The 18,116-nt window shown below is 43.4% G+C and overlaps 2 protein-coding genes across 6 annotated transcripts in view; one reads left to right on the top strand and one right to left on the bottom strand.

Moving 5' to 3' along the window:
* zer1 (zyg-11 related cell cycle regulator) overlaps positions 1-14,074 on the bottom strand; it is a 28,010-nt gene extending 13,936 nt beyond the window's left edge. The window contains exons 1-5 of one of the 2 annotated variants that reach the window (XM_033048963.1): positions 13,929-14,074; positions 10,531-10,768; positions 8,662-8,821; positions 6,881-7,323; positions 4,790-4,966 (exon numbers count right to left, since the gene is read on the bottom strand). In XM_033048963.1, coding sequence (XP_032904854.1) covers positions 4,790-4,966; positions 6,881-7,323; positions 8,662-8,821; positions 10,531-10,688 — 938 coding nt within the window. In that variant the 5' untranslated portion in view covers positions 10,689-10,768; positions 13,929-14,074. The remainder of the gene's footprint in view (positions 1-4,789; positions 4,967-6,880; positions 7,324-8,661; positions 8,822-10,530; positions 10,769-13,928) is intronic. The other variant, XM_033048964.1, reaches the window with a different exon arrangement.
* Positions 14,075-14,165: 91 nt separating this feature from the next.
* Positions 14,166-18,116, top strand: part of tbc1d13 (TBC1 domain family member 13) — a 34,980-nt gene continuing 31,029 nt past the window's right edge. For 3 of the 4 annotated variants that reach the window (XR_004416647.1, XM_033048967.1, XM_033048968.1), the window contains exons 1-3: positions 14,166-14,490; positions 15,273-15,346; positions 16,194-16,234. Coding sequence is in view for 3 of the 4 variants with exons in the window: in XM_033048967.1 (XP_032904858.1) it covers positions 14,468-14,490; positions 15,273-15,346; positions 16,194-16,234 (138 nt within the window). In the remaining variant the exon portion in view is untranslated. The remainder of the gene's footprint in view (positions 14,491-15,272; positions 15,347-16,193; positions 16,235-18,116) is intronic. The other variant, XM_033048969.1, reaches the window with a different exon arrangement.

Below are 18,116 nucleotides of genomic sequence, written 5' to 3'. Positions count from 1 at the left end.
TTTATATAATAGAGATGTTCTATGTATTGTTTTAAAGTGCAAAATGACAAATGGCTAATTAGATGGTTATATTTATGAAACTATAAATTGATTGCTGGCTAGGATCTTGTGAGAACATTCCTGCTCTTTTCCAGTGCCTCCATTCAATCTTCAACTTTCAGTCTCAATAACAGCAACAGGGCATGAAACTTTGGATCAACCTCTGATCCAAAGGACTGGCCATAAGCGAGGCAGGTAGGGGGAACCAGGAGGAGATGTGGCAGGAGCCACAGCCCTTGTCCCTGACGAGCATGACCGAGGCTCTTACTCAATGTAAGGACGGGATCAGGGGCTGTGGGAGGGATGAGCAACCTGGCTGCAGCACCGTGGATCAGGAGGCCATTCAAGAGGGGGGAGTTAGAAGAAATGCCGTAGTGATAGGGGATAGTATTATTCGGGGGGTAGATAAGGTTCTCTGCGGCCAGCAGAACATGTCCCGAAGGCTGTGTTGCCTACCCGGTGCTAGGGTTAAGGATATCTCTGCGATGCTGGAGAGAAATTTGCAGAGGGAGGGGGAGGATCCAGTGGTCGTGGTCCATGTGGGGACCAATGACATAGGAAGGACGAGGAAGGAGGATCTGCTGAAGGAGTTTGAGCAGTTAGGGAATAAATTAAAAAGCAGAACCTCGAGGGTACTGATCTCCGGATTGCTACCTGAGCCACGGGCCAAATCGGCGAGGGTACGTAAAATTAAAAAGCTAAATGCGTGGCTCAAAGACTGGTGTGGGAATAATGGGTTTGGTTTCTTGGGCCACTGGCACCAGTACTGGGACAGGGGGGATCTGTTCTGTAAGGACGGACTTCACCTGAACGGTGCTGGGACTGGGGTCCTGGCAAATCATATAACTAGGGCAGTAGAGAGGTCTTTAAACTAAGTAGCGGGGGGGAGGTATCAAGGGGGGTAATAACGGCAGGGGTAGAGGAAATAGAGCAGGGTATCAGTGGGGAAGCGGAAATTCAAAATGTGACAGGAGACAGAATTTGTGAAGATAAAGATCTAGATGTAAAAGGGGCAAAAACGGAAAGGAAGGGTAGTAAAAATCATCTGAAAGTGCTTTATCTAAATGCACGGAGTATTCGTAATAAGATAAATTAATTAACGGTGCAATTAAGTATATATAGTTATGATATCGTGGCCATTACGGAGACATGGCTGCAAGGAGATCAGGACTGGGAGTTAAATATAGAGGGGTACTCGACAATTAGGAAAGATAGACAGGAAAGAAAGGGAGGAGGGGTGGCCCTTTTAATAAGGGAGGGAATAACGGCAATAGAGAGGAAGGATATTGCGTTGAAGGATCAGGATAGTGAAACAGCTTGGGTACAGATAGAGAATAATAAGGGGAAAAAAACACTAGTGGGTGTAATTTATAGACCTCCAAATAGCTGTGACGCTGTTAGTCAGAACATAAATCTGCAAATAGTTGACGCATGTAAAAAGGGAACTGCTGTAATCATGGGGGACTTCAATTTTCATATTAATTGGGCAAACCAAACTGGGCAGGGTAGACTAGAGGAAGAGTTTATAGAATGTATTAGAGACGGGTTCCTAGAACAGTATGTCACCGAACCGACAAGGGGGGAGGCAATCTTGGATCTGGTCCTGTGTAATGAAGCAGGATTAATTAAAAATGTCATAGTTAGGGACTCGTTGGGAACAAGTGACCACAATATGGTCGAATTCCATATTCAAATAGAAGGGGAGCAGGTTGAAACTCAGGCTAGGGTGCTTAGTCTAAATAAGGGGGATTATGAAGGTATGAGGACTGAGCTGATCAAAGTTGACTGGGATAGCAGACTCAAGAATAAGACGGTACATGAGCAGTGGTGTACGTTTAAGGGTATACTGTATAACCTTCAAGAAAAATTTATTCCTATGAAGAAAAAAAGGGGTAAGGGTAAGAACAGTCAGCCATGGCTCAGTAAAACTATAAAGGATAGTATTCGGCTGAAGGCAAGGGCATATAAGGTAGCCAGAGATAGTGGGAGGGTAGAGGATTGGGAAGCATTTAAAGGTCAGCAAAAAATAACTAAGAGATTAATTAAGACGGGGAAAATAGACTATGAAAGGAATTTAGCGAACAACATAAAAACTAATAGTAAGAGTTTTTATAGCTATATAAAAAGAAAAAGGGTGGCTAAGGTGAACGTTGGTCCATTGGAGGGTGAGACTGGAGAGTTGTTGGTGGGGAACATGGAAATGGCAAAGGCATTAAACGAGTATTTTGTATCAGTCTTCACCATAGAAGACACAAAAAATATTCCAACGCTGGATAAACAGGGGGCGGTAGGAATGGAGGAGCTAAATACTATTAAGATCACCAAGGAGGTGGTATTAGGGAAATTAATGAGACTGAAGGAGGATAAATCCCCTGGGCCTGATGGATTACATCCAAGGGTCTTGAGGGAGATAGCGGTGGGGATTGTGGATGCATTGGTGATAATTTTCCAAAACTCCCTGGAGGCAGGAACGGTCCCAGTGGATTGGAAAATGGCCAATGTAACACCTATATTTAAAAAAGGAAGTAAACAGAAGGCGGGTAACTATAGACCGGTTAGTCTAACATCGGTGGTGGGTAAAATGTTAGAGACAATTATTAAAGAAACACTAACGGGGCACTTGGATAAACATGACTTCATCGGACAGAACCAGCATGGTTTTGTGAAGGGGAAGTCCTGTTTAACGAATCTGCTCGAATTCTTTGAGGAAGTAACAACCCGGGTGGATAAAGGGGAACCGGTGGATGTGGTATACTTGGACTTCCAAAAGGCTTTTGACAAGGTGCCACATAAGAGACTATTGCTAAAAATAAAAAATTATGGGATTGGGGGTAATATATTAGCATGGGTAGAGGATTGGCTAACAAATAGGAAGCAGAGAGTGGGGATAAATGGTTCATACTCGGGATGGCAACCGGTAACTAGCGGGGTTCCGCAAGGGTCGGTGCTGGGACCCCAGTTGTTCACAATTTATATAAATGATTTGGAGGAGGGAACCAAGTGTAATATATCAAAATTTGCGGACGATACAAAAATGGGAGGAAAAGTAGGGGATGAGGAGGATAGGAAGAGTCTGCAAAAGGATATAGATAAGCTAGGTGAGTGGGCAACAACTTGGCAGATGAAATTTAATACTAATAAATGTGAAGTCATTCACTTTGGGAAAAAAAATGATAGGGCAAGTTATTTTCTAAATGAGGAGGAGCTGCGTTGTAATGCAACGCAAAGGGATCTAGGGGTATTAGTACATGAATCACTAAAAGTTAGTATGCAGGTGCAGCAAGCAATCAGGAAGGCCAATGGAGTTTTGGCCTTTATTGCTAGGGGGATTGAGTATAAAAACACGGAGGTCTTGCTGCAGCTGTACACAGTATTAGTGAGACCACATTTGGAATACTGTGTACAGTTCTGGGGTCCATACTTAAGAAAGGATGTACTAGCCCTGGAGGCAGTGCAGCGAAGGTTTACAAGATTAATTCCTGCAATGAGGGGATTGACATATGAGGAAAGGTTAAGTAGGCTGGAACTCTACTCTTTGGAGTTTAGAAGAATGAGAGGCGATCTCATTGAAACATATAAGATCGTGAGGGGCCTTGATCGGGTGGATGCACCGAGGATGTTCCCAATGATCGGGGAAACTAGAACTAGGGGACATAGTTGCAGAATAAGGGGGGGCTCTTTTAAAACTGAGATGAGGAAGAACTTCTTCACCCAGAGGGTGGTTAATTTATGGAATTCACTGCCCCAGGGAGCAGTGGAAGCAAAAACTTTAAATATATTTAAGACTAAAATAGATGGTTTTTTAGCTGCCAAGGGGATAAGGGGCTACGGGGAGAGGGCAGGGATATGGACCTAGGTATGGTTAGTATAGTAAGACCTGAGTGATCTCCTGGACAAGTGTCGATCGCCTGGATTGGGGTCGGAGAGGAATTTCCCGGATTTTTTTCCCGAATTGGACCTGGGTTTTTATCCGGTTTTTTGCCTCCCCCAGGAGATCGCGAGGTTCTTGGGGTGGAGAGGGGTGATAGCGGTATAAAGGGGAGGGTAGTGTCTTGTGTTCTGTGTCTTGTGTCTGCTGTTTGTGGGTAAGTGTGTCTGTTTAGTGTTCAGCCATGAGCGAATGGCGGTGCGGGCTCGACGGACCTGGTGGTCTACTCTCGCACCTACTTTCTATGTTTCTATGTTTCTATGACTGTATCGGACTAGAGTAACCAGCTTGTGCACTCAATAGAGTAGCATCAAACCCAGGACTTTCTGACAGAGATGGGAATCTCTGTACATGTAATACGACTCTGGTCATTATGCAAAGAAGGGCAGGAAGTTCAGAGTGTTTTTGCCAAGCAGATTAACCAAATTGACAGCATTGAAACAGGCCCTTTTGCCCAATGCCGACCAAGATGCCCCATCTAAGCTAGTCCCATTTGTCTGCATTTTACCCATATCTCATAAAACCTTTCAGATCCATCTTTTTGTCCAAGTGTCTTTTCAATTATGTTATAGTACCTTCCTTCAACTACCTCCTCTGGCTGCTTGTTCTGTATACCCTAAGTGAACTGTTTGTATAATTTGCATACATTGGCTACTGCTCTTGCCTACATACCAATGATTGCCTTTCAGAACTAGTTGGCTGTGAGAGCTAAGGTGAAATATAAATCAAAGTTGCATGATTTTATCTGAGTTTTTTTGCCAGGTGACATATCTACGGTCAATAAAGAAACTTTGGCTTTTGTGATTAAGCCTCAGGTCTCACCTTGCAGGGCCCAAGGCCTCATCATGACTTGAGATTGCAGAGTTATCCAGCATCAGGTGTCCTGAGATGTCTAACGAGACAAGGTTTTTAAGGTTCTGCACAAAGGCAGTGAGGACTTTCCGAGTCAGCTTGAATTTGTAAAAACTGGAAGTTCTGTCACGAGAAATGTCTAAGTGTCTGTAGAAGAAATTGAAGCAAGATATTTGAGATGAATGCATTGAATGACTCATCAGTAACAATGACTTACTCTCTCCCTATCACTCCAGCTTTGTAGTATCTGACTGAGACAGTTAACAGTTTAGTTTATTGTCACTTGTACCAAGGTACAGTGAAAAGCTTTTACTGCGTGCTATCCAGAGGCGGAAAGACAATATGTAATTACAATTGAGCTATTTACAGTGTTTAGATACACGATAAAGGAATTATGTTTAGTGCAAGGTAAAGCCAGCAAAGTCCGATCAAGGATAGTCCAACGGTCACCAATGAGGTAGATATTAGTTCAGGACTGCTCTCTGGTTGTGGTAGGATGATTCAGTTGCCTGATGATTCAGTTGCCTGGGAAGAAATTGTCCCAGAATCTGGAGATGTGCGTTTTCACGCTTCTATACCTTTGGCTTGATGGGAGAGGGGAGAAGGAGGAGTGGCCAGGGTGCGACTCGTCCTTGATTATGCTATTGGCCTTGCCGACGCAACAAGGTAAAAATGGAGTCAATGGAACGGAGGTTGGTTTGTGTGTTAGTCTGGGCTGCATCCACAATTTGCTGCAATTGAGACATGCAGAATATAATGATTCCAGGTCAGATTTCTGATCTGCGTTGACCATGCTTAATTTGCCAAGAGTAATCCAGAAGCTCCCTCCCTTAGCTTGCCCATACCGACTCATGCAAGTTCAAAGGCAAGTTCTACTGGACCCTAATGATGGTCCTATGGAGGCAAAAGTGGTCAAATTAGAATTGCCAATGGCTCTCCTTCAGGATTTATGCTCCTCGTGTACCCCTCTGGAGGGTCAGTGCATATCATTCACTCTACCTTTTCCTTGTGAACGGGCAAAGCAGGGCCCCACCTTGCAATGAAGAAAAAAAGAACAATAAGTCCTTGGTGAAGTTCATTTCTCCTAGATTTGTTTATGGAGGAAAAAAATTGACACTTTTGTTAAATTAATTCTGACCTACAGGCATTAAAGGTGTTAGTAAAGGCCATTGACCCTAATTGCAGGACATGATATGCTGGACAAGGGTTATGGAGACAGAGTGAGACAATGAGGGATAATGAAAATAAGAAAGAAATCCTTACACTTGAGGAATTATTAAATATTGAATATGTGCCAATTACGTTGTGGAACTGGTACTGTCATTGGCACCAATTTAATATCTGGTCATGGGTCAAGTGCACGTTTTACTTGCTTCCTTTCATGCTTTTGATCACCTTTTCTACTGATAACCCCCTATAGAACTCTTTAGAACGCCAGATGGATTGGTATCTGGCTTACTGGGCTGCAGTTCCCACTCTTCCCTTCACATTATAGGCCCTGGTTCATGGTTCCCAGTACTCCCTCGAAACTCACCTGGTTTTGTTTCCTGAAATCCCTAGAAACTTCCCACGCTTCCTTTTAATTAACTTACTGGGTTCGTGAAACAATTTATTACTTTCATCTAGAAAAAAAGCGAATTGAACAATTTGAAGAATTAACAGGGATAACATCCAATATTCTGTTAATCCAGTACCAGCAACATTCTAGGCATGCTGGAGTTTTATTGTACTTCATGAGGCCTGGTAACAATTATTGTCCACTATTTATCATAGTAATTGTTAGGAATGTTGGACTCCATTAAAGGAGCTATTGAATTACATTCCACTGTGACTGAGACACAGGGAATGCAACAATTACGTTTGGAAGGTTTGAAGATGGGTCCCAACTTGAAATGTCACCCATCCTTTTTCTCCAGAGATGCTGCCTGACCCGCTGAGTTACTTAGCACACTGTGTCTATCTTCGGTATACACCAGCATCAGTAGTTCCTTGCTACACAATAAGTTCTGAACTTTGGGTCACCATGCAATCATGACCTAGAAAAAAAATAGGTTCCTCTACCTGAGGTTAGTGAGCTGCAGGAGGACCCAGATGTGCTCCTCAGAGAGGTCCATGTTGTACAGCACTAATGACCCAAGCCGCTTCTGCCACTGCAGCAAAAACTGGATGTCATTCAGCTGGATCCCAGAGAGGTCGAGTGAGGTCAGAGTAGTCAGTGGCCGCAGGAGTCGGTCCACGTTCACTCCATCAGTTATATGACCCAGATTGAGAAAGCACAGCCGGTGGAAGCCAGTGAAGGAGAAGTCCTTGACGAGAACCTGCCGTGAGGGGTTCACCATGCTGTTGTTGTCCCCTTCGCAGCCGCCAGGATTCTCCTCTTCGTAAAAAATGTTATTGCACCCAAATAGGCTGAGTGAAACCAGCGTGCTGCGGAAGTTATTCAGAGTCTGTAGGCTTTTGGCAGAGAGTCTATCGCAGTTCACAAGGCGAAGCTCAACGAGATCCTGAAGAACATAGCAAAACTAAATGTCAGTGGAAGAAGAGTCAGCGAGTCCAGATTACCAAACAAAAATGTTAGCTGCAACTTTACAGTCTGCAATTAGCAAACAAAAAATAGTAATCTCATAAAAAAATAAAATGCTGGAAGAATTCAGGGGGTCACGTAGCGTCTATGGAGGGAAATAGACAGACGGCATTGCGGGTTTGGACCCTTCTTCAGATATCGTTTATCTATTTCTCTACATGCTGCCTGTCCTGCAGAATTCCTACAATAGTTATTTTTTTACTCAAGGTTCCAGCATCTGCATTCTCTTCAATGTAAGTTATATTTAAAAAAAACATGGACTAACAGTCCAGAAGCCTGAAACAGGCATCGCAAAGTCTAGGCTATTAATCCAGAATGTTCAAATGCTGCTGTAATACTCTGAGAATTTAAAATATTGCTCAAGGATAAATATCATATAGCAGCAGAAATGACTATGTGATTGCCTGATTGTAAAAATGATTTCCCTGCTGCCGTACTCATTCCAGCCCATTCTCTTCCACATCCACAACATGGTTGACTGAACTGTCCTTGAATCTTGCAAAACTATCAATTCTCGGGCAAAAAGTATAGGAAATAAATTGTGGCCTTGGCAGAGACGTAGAATGAATAACATTAAAAGAAAACTAACCCCTAAGCTCCTAAAGAACCCCTAATTAGTTTTATTAATACAGTTTTCAGCACATCTATTGTTCAGTTTAGTTTAACGATACTGAAACAGTCCTTTGGCTCATCGATGCCATGCTGCCAATCACTCATTCACACTAGTTTGATGTTATTTCTCATTCCCTCTCTACACACTGGGGGCAATTATTCAGAGGCCAATTAGCCTACAAACCCCTCGTGTCTTTGGGATGTGGGAAGGAGCTGGAGCATCCCAAAGAAACCCAGGCGGTCACAGAGACGGTGTCAACTCCACACAGATAGCACCCGAGGTCAGAATAGAGCCTGGGTCTCTGGCGCTGTGAGGCAGCAGCTCTGCCCGCTGCGCCACTTTGCCGCACTGTTGTCTCACCTTTTTCAGAATGTTTCATATTTTCTATATGGTTTTACACACATCAAAAGTGGTATGCACAGAATGTTCTTAGAAGCTCATGCCTACCTCAACCATTTTCAAAACAATATTTGTTCATTAGCAAAATATTAATAGCAGCAGCGAAGAAATTGTAGTAAAGATTTACAAGGATATGACCAGAATGTAGAAGTTGCAATTATTACAGAGTATGGAAATTCAGTTGTTTTTCTCTGGAAGAAAACAAGGATGAATTAAGAAACATAACCTTACTCATGTAACTCATACCTGTTTGGAAAATGCCACCAAGTCCTCATCGTGAATGATATCCTCATGAATCCCCCTCAGGTGTACATGAGTCAGACGGGTGCTCCGATGGTCTGAGAACAAGCTAAAGAAACTCAAGTGTCCTGGGAAGCTGTTGTCTGTGTTCACTAGGTCCATGTACCTAGAGGAAGCATTGGGGACAGGATGAGCCTTTTTAAACCAACTCGAATTCAGAACTGGAAAGAATGATTCAAATGAGGGGTCAGGAAAACATGGGAATTTTTTTTTCTTGGAACGTCACCATATTTAGTTACAAAGTGCAAATTGCCATTATATATTGCTTCACTTCCAACCCATCAGTCTTTCAGCATCTCACTCAAGCCAGCCTTCAATCCTCTAAACTCAAATTTCCGCAGCTCAACCTTATACTTTAGCTTTTCTAACATATTCTTATCTATTTTCCTGTTAAATTTACCTGTGATTTTTGCCTCAACTATTCCATCTAACGGTAAGATCCATAGTTTCATTATTTTCTTATTGGTTGCGTTCTGCTAAGATTTTCGTTTAGATATACAGTATTAGTGACCTATGTCAGTTAGCAGCACAATACAGAAGCATCTTTGTAACATAGTTTAATAAATCTGGAGCTCTCTGCATCTAAAAACTCTACAAGTATCCGAGGTTAGATAAAGCACGTGAGGCCGAGACCAATAGAATTTGTGGATACATCAAGAAACCTGGAGCCAAGATGTGAATATTGGGTTGAGATAAAGATCACACAAGGTAGATCAGGCTTGAAGGGCTGAATTGTCTCTTCCGCATGCTAGATGGGCTCTTTGGACCTTACTGCCCATAATTACCTTGGTCACTCTTGATTACTTCCTGTTGAATCATTTCCAGTTTCTGAAACCACATAAACCTTGAGCCACTCAATCTTGTTCTGCCATCCAACCATGTCTTGGCCAATCTGCACCTTAACTTCATCCAACTCTCGTGGTTCCTTACCCATTTAATATCCTTGTCCAACAAGAATCAATTTCAGTTTTTGAAATTATCATCTCACTAGCAGTCATAAAAACTTTTCAGGAGAGTTAATATAAAAAAACATTTATAAAATGTCTTTTGTGATCATGGGACATTACAAAATGCTTTATAGATAAATAAACATTTTAAGTGTTACTGCTTTGTAATATAGGAAATTGGTAGACAATTTGGACAGAGCAAAGCAACGGCATTCCAGATCTTCTCTACCCTAATGTGAAAGTTCGTTTCTTAAAAAGCAGATAGCAACAACCGTTGAAGGTAGACCATGGCAATCTTTAATTAAATTGTCAGACGGAAGTGGCGAGATACAATGAGCACAAACGTTGCTCAGCGCTTCTCGGGCTCCCACTCACAGAACAAAGATGAGTTAGCACAATTATACATTTTTCTTATCAGTAAAACACTCCTACCAAGTCTACATATGACATGACTGAAAGATTCTGTAGCCTTTCACAAAATGGGAAAGCTGGGTCCAAATCGAGCTCCTCCAATGACAAGTTATTACTTATCTCTGGAGCGTCAGCTATTTTTTAAATCTTGGCTTCTTTATGGCCTTGAAGAAGAACATGTTATTACTGCAGGCTGCCATCTTAATGTCTTTATTGAAAAGACAATCTGTCCTCCATATTGTGTTCCATATAATTTACAAAGTCATTCAGACTTGGCACCGAGCCATTCTTTGTTCTACTAGTCCATGCTTTTGTAGAAGAACGACTCCATTTTAGATTTGACTATTAGATTTGACTATTAGCTCTTTCACTAAGACATTGCCATCCTGACATCGCCATCCTGAATCATCGCTCTGCCTTCCTTCCCCTCCTTTCCAATTTCGTACACAAAACTCACATATTGACGAGATGGTTACAGATCTCACTGGGAAGGAAGATATCAGGGTGCAGTCTCAGCGTCTCATTATCTTGCATGTAGCACAGTGTTCCCTCGAGGTTCCACAAACAATATTTGGTACAAACAGTCATCAGTGATTCAGGGCTGTACGAAGCCATGTCTGAGAGCACCCTGCACCTCTTTCACAGCCAGCGAGTGGAGCAATGGTGACTGGAGCTACACAGACATCGGGAGAGAGCTGTGGAAGATGAAAGCAAAATATAAATCAGTTTCAGTTACAACAACAAAAATAGCCCCTTTGGCCCGTCACGTCCACGTTGACCGAGTTTAGCTACGTTTGGTTTAGTTCATTGTCACGTTTACCGCGGTACAGTGAAAAGCTTGTGTTGCATGCTCACCAGTCAGCAGAAAGACAATACATGATTACAATCAAGTCATCCATGGTGTACAGATACATGATAAAGGGAATAATGTAAAGTGCAAAATAAAGTCCAGTAAAGAGTTGCAGAATTGATTTAGTCGCACTTGCCTGTGCCTGGCCCGTATCCCTCCAACCCTTTTCTTTCCATGTACCTGTGCAAGTGTATTTTAACCATTGTAATTGTGCACCCCTCCATCCATCCTCTGGCAACTTATTCCCCATACCCACCAGCCTATGTGAAAGAGTTGCCCCTCAGGTCTCTTACAAAACTGTTCCCATTCAACTTTAAACTTCATTGAGCTATAATGGACAAAATGTAGTTTCAGGTTCCAGGTTACAAAGCAAACTATAAATCCTCCAACAACACAATGGACAACAAGAGATTGCTGGAGTCTTGAGCAAAACACAAGATGCTGTAGGAACACATTAAGTCAGGCAGCATCTGTGGAGGGAAATGGAAGAGGAAGTCTAAAGAAGGGTCCCAACTCAAAATATCATCAGCCTATTTCCTTCCACAGATGCTGCCTGACCTGCTGAGTTCCTCCCGTAGCTTGTTTTTTAACACAACAGATAAACTGAAGTTCTGAGAAATACTGTCAGCCATCATGGAATTGTTCTCCTTATACAAGAGAAGATTAGGCACAAGCAAACAGAATTCTAAAAAGATATGAGTGTTTAAATGAAATAAATATTGTCCTGTCACAGATCTTACCTGCCCTTCAAACTTTATACATTTATCTGACAGGGTGGTATAAAGCCTCCCCACAAAAGCAGGATTTCCATCAACATAGCACTCTCAATGCTGCGGTACACAAAAATGCTGGAGAAACTCAGCGGGTGCAGCAGCATCTATGGAGCGAAGGAAATAAGCAACGTTTCGGGCCGAAACCCTTCTTCAGACTGATGGGGGATGGACAGCAAGAGCTAACAAAATTGGGAGAATTCAAGAAGGGTTTCGAAGAAGTCTGAACAAGGGTTTCGGCCCGAAACGTTGCCTATTTCCTTTGCTCCATAGATGCTGCTGCACCCGCTGAGTTTCTCCAGCATTTTTGTGTACCTTCGATTTTCCAGCATCTGCAGTTCCTTCTTAAATGCTGCATTTGGAGTGTTAGCCAGAACTGTGTGTTCAAGTCCCAATTGTGTCCATAATCTTCTCGTTCAGTGTTGAACCCACTGAAATTATTCTTTCTAAATACTGCTTTACCCAATCAATTGTATGCAACCAACCACAGGACAGGATTCTACATTAAATTATATCAATCAAGACACAGATTTCAGGCTCCGATTAATTCTTTACACAACTAACCATGAACAGGCCAGCCCCCATTCAAGGTCACAGCCCCAAACATTGAATATCCCTTTGCCTCCTCAGATGCCACTAGACCTGCTGAGTTCCTCCAACAGCTTGTATTTTTTAGAAACATAGACATAGAACATAGAGAATAGGTGCAGGAGTAGGCCATTCGGCCCTTCGAGCCTGCACCGCCATTCAATATGATCATGGCTGATCATCCAACTCAGTATCCTGTACCTGCCTTCTCTCCATACCCCCCTGATCCCTTTAGCCACATCTAACTCCCTCTTAAATATAGCCAATGAACTGGCCTCAACTACCTTCTGTGGCAGAGAATTCCAGAGATTCACCACTCTCTGTGTGAAAAATGTTTTCCTCATCTCGGTCCTAAAAGATTTCCCCCTTATCCTTAAACTGTGACCCCTTGTTCTGGACTTCCCCAACATCGGGAACAATCTTCCTGCATCTAGCCTGTCCAACCCCTTAAGAATTTTGTAAGTTTCTATAAGATCCCCACTCAATCTTCTAAATTCTAGCGAGTACAAGCCGAGTCTATGGAGCGAAGGAGATAGGCAATGTTTCGGGCCGAAACCCCCACCTCTATCTCTTTATCTGGCAGCTTATTCCATGTACATACAACCCTGTGAAAAGATTGCCCCTCAGGTTCCTTTTAATCTTTCCCCATTCACTTTGAATCTATGCACTCTAGTTTTTGACTGTCCTACCCTGGGGGAAAACACTGGGGCTATTCACCATATCAATGCCCCTATTGAGTTTGCATACATCTATTAAATCCCCCCCCCCCCCCCCCCGAATAAAGGACCCAGCCTATTTTCATAGCTCAATCCTTCCAGACCAAATAACATCCTCTTTTGGATGCTTTCCAGTTTAATGACATCCTTTCAATAGCAAGATGACCAGAACTAGTACTCTAAATGTGGCCTTACCAATGTTTTGCAATACTGGAAAATGACATGTCAACTCCTGTACTCAATACCTTGGCCAATGCAATCAAGAATTCCAAATGCCTTCTTCACCATTCTGTCCGCCTTGTATCGCCATCATAACCTAGGATGTTATCACCAATACAGCAAACCACCCAGCATCTCACTCCCCTCATGATGACCCATAAGCCAAACAGATCCACCTCCCTGCTACAATCCCACACCTGATGCCAACCCCCTCCCCTTCTCTGACTCCCTCCCCTCCCTTCCCCAATTCCCTCTCAAGTGACTCGCCCTCTCCTGCCCCAACTCCTCCCTCCATCGCCTTTCTTTGGACCAAATATCTTATAGCAGAGCTATAGGATCTTTGCTTTGGACCACACTGCGTCCTGCACTAACATCTCACTCTCCCTTCGCTGGATCCGCCTCCCAAACTCCCTTCCACCTTTCCCTCTCACCTCTCCCCACTTCCTCTCCGCCCCCTTTCCTCCCTCTCCATCAACCCCTTTCATCCCTCTACGATCTCCTGTCCCTTCCTCCCTTCCTCCCTCCCTCCCACCACCATCGCCCCCCTCCCCCAAGTCACTCTCTCCGGTCCCCACACTCGTTGACAGCCTCCGTCTCTCTACTCTCAGGCCCCGCTCCGATCACCATCCCTCCCCCCGGCTAATGTTGTCAGGCTGGCTCCCTCCACCCACTACCTCCCACTCTCCGGGCCCCCCGCCACCACCTCACCCACCTCCTGCTGCTCCTCTTCCTCTGCCTGTTTTCTTAATGTTATTTGTTGTTAAATCGTCTTCTTTTCAAACGGGACTCGCCGCACCGCTCTCACCAAACTCCAGCTCCACCTCCGGGTTACCGGAGCCAGTCTGTCAATGGCCAGCCGCTTCCGGGGTCAGCTCGGTCCGTCTCTCCGCCGGGTCCCGGAGACAAAACCGACCATTCGTTGCCCTGTTGTTGCTGCTGATGGTGCAACAGCAGCTCCAGCAACACCTCCTGTACATCTAATATCACGGCTAATTCTGTCATTTCTTCCGTTTCTGTGAGTGAAACGGAGAGTAAGATTTTACTTTTTTTAATCGAAATATTGCCGCTTTAGTTTTGGAAATATTACAGTTTTGGAATAAATCCGAATACATCCACGTCAATGTATAATTTTACAAGACAACTCGACTGTCCCTACGGTTGGAAGAAATAATTAATTTGGCAGCTATTGCACTTGCCGGACATCATATTGACGGCACCGGCTTCCGGGCGGTGGAGAAATAGGAAGTCAACATGTCGACTCTGTACAAGAACAGGTGAGGAGGAGCTGGGAATGGGTTCATGTCCGGGGTCCCGCGAATGACGGGTCGTTTGGTAAACGGGGCCGGGGTTTGGTGCTTCTCTGCGAGCAGCTCTGAAAAGACTGGGTGAAGTGTTGAAGGATTGTCCAGGGATGGTGGGACGAGACAAACTCTGGGCATCTGGATGTCCTCAGGCCAAACCCTGTTTTCTAGGACAACTGTGTTTAAGAAGGAACTGCAGATGCTGGGAAATCGAAGGTAGGCAAAAATGCTGGAGAAACTCAGCGGGTGCAGCAGCATCTATGGAGCGAAGGAAATAGGCAACGTTTCGGGACGAAACGTTGCCTATTTCCTTCGCTCCATAGATGCTGCTGCACCCGCTGAGTTTCCCCAGCATTTTTGTGTACCTTAGGACAACTGTGCTTTCTTTCAATAGCTGGAACCAACGCTTATCTCCACCTCCGTACCTCTGACAGGTGTCTGAAACCTTAGGAACTCCAGCTTTTTATGTCTATAAGAGTGGAAGAAATCTGTAATACCTGCTGGATGTCAATGGAAAATACATTTGATCGCCCAGATGTTAGTGGACATAAATTTAAATTAGAAACATGCTGCAGACCATGCTGTTATTGTTTAAGAAGGAACTGCAGATGCTGGAAAATTGAAGGTAGACAAAAATGCTGGAGAAACTCAGCGGGTGAGGCAGCATCTATGGAGCGAAGGAAATAGACAACGTTTCGTTATTGTTGAACTGTTTTATAGGACCTTTACCTATGGACTGTATTTTCTGTTGTTAGGATTGAAGAATTCAGGATCGCTTTGAATGAACCAAAGATCAGCCTCACCAAACTGCGGGAACTCTGCTTCAGTGGTAAGGTGCATCCTTTCAATATCAGATTCTGGAGAATGGATGGCAAGATGCCTGTGAACATTTGTGTCAGTCCTTAATTGAGGACTGTTTGATGCAGCGAGTTGCTGATCTCTCAAAAACTCAACAAAATCCAAAATCTGATCTCTATATCCCTGTGATCAATAAATTGTAAACGGAAATATGTATTACTTGCAACAATCTGCTTTCAATTTAATATAATCTCAAAATTAACCTAAAACATTGGTCTATCCACAATTAATAATATGCTGTAGCGTAATATCGTAAACAGCTCATAATGGGTTGAAAGTACTGCAGATAGAAAAGCAAATGTGATGACACTGGACTGCAGATGTTGGAATCTTGAGCAAAATACAACACTGGAGGAACTCAACGGGTCAGAAAGCATCTGTGGAGAAAATGGATAGATAACATTTCGGGGTGGGACTCTTCAGTCTGAAGATTGGGCCCCAACCCGAAATGTATTCTGTCTATTTACTCTACAGGTGTTGCCTGGCCTGCTGAGGTCTTAAAGCCAATCCTTATGTCCCACTTTGTTATTCTAGTGCATTAGTCAGTATCCGTTTAGATTGTATCCTGGTGTGTGGCTGAGTGGTAGAATCTATGGGATGTTGATGAGAATGTGAGGACAATAATTTTTTTTAAGGGATTAATGTAGGTTTAGTGTAAAAAAATGGTTGATGGTTGGCATTGACTAGGTGGGTAGAAGGGCCGATTTCCATACTCTATCTCTGCACGACTCTGTAATTGTGCGCGTGATGTACCTTTTCTCTTTTATATTTCACAACGGTCTTTAACCAAGTCTGAGCTTTTTACCTGCTTCTCACAGGAATTCCATTTGAAGGAGGACTGCGTTCGCTTTGCTGGAAGGTAAGTTTTCATTTGAGATCATTAGGGTTGCCAGCATTGGAAGATTTCCTTACATTTTTATCACCTGGCCTCCTGTGCCCATTTGCTGTGCCTGGTCTTTTGATATTTCCCACATTTTTAATAGCCGGTAAACAAAGGTGTTCAGAGAAATAAAACAATTTTCTTTCAATTTTTGTTTTCAAGTTTGCTCACAGCACTGTCCAAAAAATGTCATTACTGTAGATTCCAACAACATATAGGAAGTTTGGGAATTCTGTGGTTGTGTCATGAAAGGGGAATGTGAAACTGATTCTTCAAGGTAATTGGTCTGTCAGAATCCACCTTATAGATTAGAAAATGCTCTCACCAGTAAGTCTAGGTCTGTGTGCCTGCTGAAATATATATATTTAAATTACAACATTAATGCAAAATTATACATTTTTAAAAGGGTTTTGTATAGAAGCGTATTTGAAGATGATAGGATAATCTGTATGTGGATGGATAGATGGATGTCTCGTCTTGTTTCTATCTATGTGCACGTATGTGATCTGGGACCTAAGCCAAAACGGTAGAAGGTAGCGCTAAGATCTTTGCACCACTGTACTGATCTTTGTCCCGTGGTCCTTCGTATACAATTTTGTTCGGATAGATGTTATATTTCACAAGCTATTCATAATTTTTAACTTTAGAAATTCAAGTTTAAGAATTTAACAGCTATTAGAATCCAAATTCTTGCTGGGCCAGCTTACAACAAAGTTGCATACAAAGTTGAGGAACAGTCAGTCCTTCCAGCAAGTTTTTACCTGAACAGGAGGGGGAGGGGGTGGGGGCAATTGCATTCTTTTTTTAAAGTCCTCGAAGCAGCCCCTGCACAGTTGTGGGCTATGGGTGAGTGCTGGAATATGGTGGAACGGGTGAGTGGTGGAATATTGTGTTGGTGAACGGGTTGCGTTGGGGGACAAGGCCTCCTGTGGGTGAGTGGTGGAATATTGCTTTGGGGGACCAGGCCTCCCGTGTGGCAGGGTCCCAACGGGTCCCAGTTGGTCTAGTTTATTTAACAAAAACCCACATCTTGTTTGTTTCTATGTGTGCGTGTGAGCGTGATCTGTAATTGTGATCCTGGACTACGCCACAATGGTACTCAATAGCGCTAAAACATTTGCACCATCTTACTCACAATTGTCCTGTGGTGGTTTGCCAAGTTTCGTTCAGATTGATGTTATATTTCACAAGTTATTAACATTTTTAGATTTACAAAACGACAATTTGAGAAAAAATTATTTCCTGTGCTTACATCTATGTCGTCACAATGGGATTGTAGCCCTGCTCGCAACATTGTTGCTATCCAAGTACACTGAGTCCTGCTAGCCATAGCAGGTGCAAATGCATTTTTTTAAGTCACAGTACACTGAGTTCTGACAGGGACCCAACGGGTCCCACTTGGTCTAGTATCTATCTATATACTATTAAAACTCTCGTGCCATCCGACCGGCTGCCGTCCGGCTGCCTTTCTGCCTTTTGATTCGTTGACTTTCTGCCTTTTGATTTGTTGACGGCTGCTCCTTCCTATCAGCTTCCAACACACTTCGAAACAGCTTCCAACACACTTCGAAACAAACTTGCAAGACAGGAACACTCTGAACCTTTCACTGCTGCAGCAGGCAGGGGAGGTGCAATTTGATTTATTTTTTAATCCACTGCTGAGGGAGGCAGGGGAGTGCTGGAATCTTACATTTGGGAACGGCTTCAGTTCCATTGGACGAATATTGGGTTGGGGGATCACACCATTGGGGGACTAGACCCAACGGGTCTGCACTTGGTCTAGTATATTACTAAAAGTCTGATCTTGACCGCTTTTGGCCCACTGTGCTGTGATTTCCTAGAGAACGCCGCCACCTACGTC

The sequence above is a fragment of the Amblyraja radiata genome, chromosome 32, assembly GCF_010909765.2.
Source record: "Amblyraja radiata isolate CabotCenter1 chromosome 32, sAmbRad1.1.pri, whole genome shotgun sequence".
Lineage (NCBI taxonomy): Eukaryota > Metazoa > Chordata > Chondrichthyes > Rajiformes > Rajidae > Amblyraja > Amblyraja radiata.
Note: the sequence above shows the minus strand (reverse complement) of the source record. Positions and strands in the feature narration are given on the sequence as shown.